At 41.9% G+C, this 6,000-nt stretch overlaps 1 protein-coding gene across 1 annotated transcript in view; it reads left to right on the top strand.

The window, feature by feature from the left end:
• The window catches only part of EGFL6 (EGF like domain multiple 6), a 61,373-nt gene extending 56,943 nt beyond the window's left edge, over nucleotides 1-4,430 (top strand). The window contains exons 11-12 of the mRNA XM_060233983.1: nucleotides 1,550-1,815; nucleotides 4,009-4,430. Of these exons, the coding sequence (XP_060089966.1) occupies nucleotides 1,550-1,815; nucleotides 4,009-4,119 (377 nt within the window). The 3' untranslated portion in view covers nucleotides 4,120-4,430. The remainder of the gene's footprint in view (nucleotides 1-1,549; nucleotides 1,816-4,008) is intronic.
• Nucleotides 4,431-6,000: the final 1,570 nt, after the last annotated feature.

The raw sequence follows: 6,000 nt of genomic DNA on the forward strand, positions 1-6,000 counted from the left end.
TATTTTATTCAATACTTTTTGGGAAATTATCATATATTTTAATAGGTAATTAATAAATGAATACATAAATGAAAAAGGTCACCTCCCCATACACACTGTGCAGCTTAGTTTGTTGTGCCAGCTCTTGAACATTTGGGGCTATGTGTGAGAGAGACCCTGTTGGTCAGGAGGATACAATGCATGGCATGTGTTTTATAATTAATGGATAGAAGTCAGTGAGCTTTAAAAAAAAAGTTTAAGTTGACATGCCTACAGACCTATAAAGTTCATCTATAGGTCTATAAAGTTCATCTATACATTATTAGGGTTTGTAGAATCTTTCGGGATCAAGTGCCGTGTTCTACTGGAAAAAGTTTTCCTTCCAGACGTTTCGTTCTCAGCTGCGGAGAACATCCTCAGTGGCATTGCAGCCGGAGCAGGCGCTCAGACCTTCTTGGCTGCTGTGCATTGAGTGGGGCCAGGGCTGCTGGAGAGCTGCTATTTCTAGGCTGGAGGGGGTGTGATGAAAGGGCAATTAGTTTGTGGATGTGCCCATTGTTTGGTGGGGCTTCCTGGAAGGGTAATGATAAGGAAACTGGCTGTTGAATGTGACCATTGTTCCGTGTTAATTGCTGGGAGGGTTGGAAGGGGTTTGAAGATAAGGAAGATGGTTGTTGACTGTGCTGATTGTTCTGTGGAATTTGCTGGTTGTTCTGAGACTTTCTGCAATTTATAGTCTGTAGGGTGTTTTGTAGAGCTGGGTACCAAGATTGGTGGATTGGTGGATTCCAGGAAGCCCCACCAAGCAATGGGCACATCCACAAACTAATTGCCCTTTCATCACACCCCCTCCAGCCTAGAAATAGCAGCTCTCCAGCAGCCCTGGCCCCACTCAATGCACAGCAGCCAAGAAGGTCTGAGCGCCTGCTCCGGCTGCGACGCCACTGAGGATGTTCTCCGCAGCTGAGAACGAAACATCTGGAAGAAAACTTTCTCCAGTAGAACACGGCACTTGATCCCGAAAGATTCCACAAACCCTAATGATGTTACCAGCCGTGAAAACCTGAAATCTTTGATAACACATCATCTATACATTATTCACAAAGAGATGGTAGGCTGAGGAGTAGAATCCTAAATTACACTGCTTCAGATATGTGTATTGTGAATTCCATAAGCTTCCTATATGTATGTGTGAATATCATATCATGTCACAAAGAGACCTATGTTTTCCCCTGTGGGCCTGGCTTGCTCCATAGATTTTTTTTTTCTTTTTTACATGTGGAAGTATTGTAAAAATATATGCCATTATAGAATGTAATAAAAGCTGTAAGCATTATATGGCTGCATATCTGAAATGATGCCATTAGGATTTAATAACAAGGAAAAATATTTCCATCCTAGTGCCTGCTCTCAGGCCTTTTATTCTTTTTTAACTGTTTCCCTTAAAAAAACAACCCCCCCCCCAAAAAAGTACAAAAATGTTGTGGGGATGAAGACTGTAAGTGTTGTAACACACTTTCCCACTAAAAAGTATCATTATTTTTTTCTGAACAAACATATTTAACTCTAGGTGATGGATATTACATGGCAGTTCCAGCCTTCATGGGGCACAAGAAGAATGTTGGTCGTCTGAAACTTCTCCTTACAGACCTCAAGCCAAAGGGCATCCATTGTCTCATTTTTAGTTATCGACTTGCAGGTGACAGAGTGGGGAAACTACGAGTAATAGTAGGCAATGATAGCCATACTCCTTCCTGGGAACAGAGCTTGGCAGATGATGAACGGTGGAAGACTGGACAGATGGAAATATTTGTGGGGGCTGAATCATCAATGAATGTAAGTTAAAAGACTAAGATGGTAATGTATAGTTGTGTGCTGTATATTCATGCTGACAACTGATTCAGATATTCTGAACCTTGCTGAGGTATAATAAGGATCAGGACATGCTCTTGAAGCACTTGATGTGGTAATCTTGCTGGGAGAAAAAAAGTAGATCTGGGATGAGAGTCAATCTAAGAACAATCTAAGAACACCTTTGAAATAGCTCCCATTATACCCCTTGGGGCATATCCTAGGAAGTGTTCTTTGGACTGCAGCCTTGTATGCCACTTTGAGTTTCAGTGAAGAAGGATAGGAGGTAAATGTAATAAATACATCACATAAATACATAATGGTCTCAAAGCTTGGTCTTGGTCTTCCTGAAGATGCAATATGAATTGCTCAGGTTGTAATGTATTTGCTGACCAGGATATTATGTTAGGAAACCATAAGAGGTTGAGGAGACAGGGAGGATCCACATCTCTAGGAACCCATCTTCACGCCAGTATCGCTACCCTCAAGGTAACAGAAGGCAATGATTTTTGGCTTGCAAAAATAAAGAGAAAACAAATTTTGGTCAACAACTGTATAACACAATGAGATGAATATTAAAGAGAAAGTTGTTCTTAAAGCTATTGAAGTGGGAAGAGGCAATAAACATTCCCCTAATGCTAAGCTCAATTTCACTCTAAACAAAAAAATCCCATGAAGATTTCAATATGAGGTTCAGCTAAGGGTCAGCAATTTTTTTGCTTTTTTTCCCCAGGTATATTGGGCCTGAAAAATACTGGTATGTCCTGCTATTCCAAAATTCCAGTACTTGTGTGGTATTTAGAATCAGGATTTTGGAAGGGAATCCTGAAATCTTCAGCTCCATTATACTCTATAAGTGTCACTATAGTCAATAGGGAATCTATCCAGGGGTATCTGGGGATCTTGGGGGGGGGGCTATCTTTTGAGGTAGAGGCACCAAATTTGCAACATAGCTGCTGGTGCATCTCCTCAGAAGATTGGACTGGGGAATCTATTTCTATGGGCCCCCAAAGAAGGTGCCCCATCCTCCATTGTTTTGAATGGAGGGGGGAAAAAGGCAAGGGCAATAGAAGCCTAGCAGAACAGAATCAAAGTCCCAGAGAATCTCTGCAGCAGAAACTGAAGATGGAGGGCATTTTTGCAAGTCCAGTAGAACCAGTGCAATGTGCCCAACAGAACCAGTGCAAACCCAAGAGGACTAAGGTCAAACCAGAGAATTTCTACAGTATAAATTGAAAATATAAACTGAAAGTCAGCTCAGATATATCCATTTTTGCACGCCCAGCAGAACCAGTGCAATGCACAGAGTACCAGCAGAACTCAGTGCCATTGTGGCAATGCCAGCTTAACAGGACTGATGTCAAACACAGAATTACACCCCAAGCAAGGGGCTTGGAAGCCCAGCAGAACCAGTGCAATGTACAGTTCTCAGCAGAACCCAATGCCATTGTAGAAATGTCAGCTCAACAGGACTGATGTGAAGCACAGAATCACAATCCAAGCACAGGTGAGGGATGCAAGTCCAGCACAACCAATTCAGTGTACAGAATGCCCTGTAGAATCCAATGCCATTGTGGCAATGCAAGCAAAAGAGGAATGGCAAAACCAGAGAATCCCTGCAGTACAAACTGAAGAAGGGGGCATTTTTTAAAGCCCAGCACAAGCAGTTCAGTATACAGAATGTCCAACAGAACCCAGTGCCACTGTGGCTCTGCAAATGTAGAAGGACTGATCTCAAAGCACAGTGTTACAAAAAGTCTGAGCTGGGGTGGGGGGATTTTGCAAGCCCAGCACAACTGGGGGGGGAGGGGGTTTCCAGAATTTCTCTCTCATTTTTCTGAAAAATCCTGGATAGCTTTGGGATTCCAAAATACATCACTAACATATTTTAGGGTACACAGTCAGCTCAGATGTATCCAAATGCACACTCCTAGATCTGACTATGAAAACTAGCTTAGTCTTTAAAACAGAATAGAACTTATTCTATTCTTATACAAGGGGACTACACAAGATGGCATGGCATTCCATGGCCTTAAGTGCACATATTTTAAAATTGTGCTAACAACCTAACCTTTTTGCAGATGCCATAACTAATGATTTTTCTCTCTTCTGAGCATCGAGTAAATTCAGGGTAGGCATATCTTTATCAATGTTGTTTTTTTCTCTCACCTATGCCAGGTCACTTTTGAGGCAGAACGTGGGAAAGGTAAAACTGGAGAAATTGGAGTGGACACTGTTATACTGGTTTCTGGCCAGTGTCCTGAAGACCACTTAACGCTGGCTGTCTGAGTTTCTAATGTTAAAGGCTATTGTAGTATTTACTGTAGTGATACAGTTTTATAACATTGTAGCCTAAATACAATGAAAATCTAAAAATCACATTGTGAATTTGAGACCAAGCAAGAAGCTGACATACCTAAATGTCTGTCATTAAATAACAGAGTTGTATATAAGCTATATTAAAGGTTGTTTTATGTACAGCTCTACTGTATAGGTAGGGTCTATATAATGTGAAAAATACTTGTTTAGCTCTTCTGCTACGAATGTGCTTTGTTTTATATAAAATTATTTTATGGAACATTCTTATATATTCCCCAGTGTTCCCCCTTGGTGTGAATTACTGTCTAAAAATCTGTAGTCACAACACTTTACTTGACACTGTTGATACACTGGTACCTGCCATCTCCCCATACCCTTCCCTATACACAGGCATATCAGCAAGCTACATATGCCTGATAAGTGTCCGTCACCCTCCCCATTTTAACCATTGACAGCAGCAAATACTAGTGTCACTTAAACACGGAGATAACCTTAATCATAGAATAGAATCATGGAATCAGAGTTGGAAGGGATTTCCAGGGTCATCTATTTCAACCCCCTGCACAATGCAGGAATAAATAATAAAGCAATAATATTAACAATCTTTGAAAGTTGTTGGGGCTTTTTGCATGAGAGTTTCATTTTGCAGCTGTTTGTAATTATTCTAAAATAAATATCTGAATAGGAAGATTCTTTACTTTCCTTCTCTTTTCCTTATAAATCCAGCTACTCTGCCAGTAAATGAGCGAGGGAGAACTCACATTTCTAAATAAGTAAAGCTGTACACTGATCTGGAGAAGGTATTGCTTCCCAAATACTTAAATGGCCTGTAGAAGTCACAAAACTTAGGAGCAAAAAACCCCATTCTGAAATAACAAAAAAATTAGTGGGAACCATGTTGCTAAGATCACAGGGAACATCAATAGTCACCTATAACAGATGGAAAGGTGGGTTCACATAGACCATTTCTCCTTTCTGTAATTGCCATAATGGGGTCCCAGAAGATTGCCATAGCCCTGCATTAGGTGGCCAACTCTTGATTGGGAAACACCTGAAGATTTGGGGATGGAGTTTGGGGAGGGAAGGGTTTGGAGAGAGAGATATAATGCCACAGAGCCCACCCTCCAAACAGGAGCATAATCATAGTCATAAACTTCCTGTTGGGGTGCCCCTACTAAGGCCCCTGACGTTCTCTCTGTCCCCCAACACTGCATGGGAGGGTAGCCCCCACCCTTTCAGCTTTCACCTCGGGGGTGGCAGCAGGAGGGAGGGCTGTTTAGATCACACAGGAGGGGTGGCAGGAGCAGCAGCTGGCCTCCCACATGATTTAAAGGAGGGAAGATGTAGGAGGAAAGGGAAGAACAGGTGCTCTAAGCTGCACACCCTGAGTTCCGTCAGAGGGAGAAGTGCCTCCCAACTAGTATTTATACCCCCCTCCTTTGAAATCCTGGCTATAGGCCTGTCTCCAAAGCAGCTGATTTATCCAGGGGAACTGATTTCTGCAGCCTGGAGTTCAGTTCTAATTCCAAGAGATTTCTAGGCCCCACTTGGAGGTTGGCAAGCCTCACCAGCAGTTCCATGCCTGAGAAATTTGTGGATGAGCAAGGGCTTTCCTGTTCAGTTCAGTGTATGAATTCCTACTGTGTCCCAAATACTCAGTATAAGAAGTGCCTTGAAGGGAATGTTCCATGCATTGCTGGCACTTCAGAATGCTTACAGAATTTGGATGAGGAACACTGGAGTTTTACAGGTTCATGGCACAAAAATAATGCTGCAGTACCAAATAAAGGTTTTGAAAAAAATGACATCAAATTAAATGGGCCAGAACACCCAAGACTTTATGTTGGATTC

Source organism: Heteronotia binoei, chromosome 3 (assembly GCF_032191835.1).
Source record: "Heteronotia binoei isolate CCM8104 ecotype False Entrance Well chromosome 3, APGP_CSIRO_Hbin_v1, whole genome shotgun sequence".
Classification (NCBI taxonomy): domain Eukaryota; kingdom Metazoa; phylum Chordata; class Lepidosauria; order Squamata; family Gekkonidae; genus Heteronotia; species Heteronotia binoei.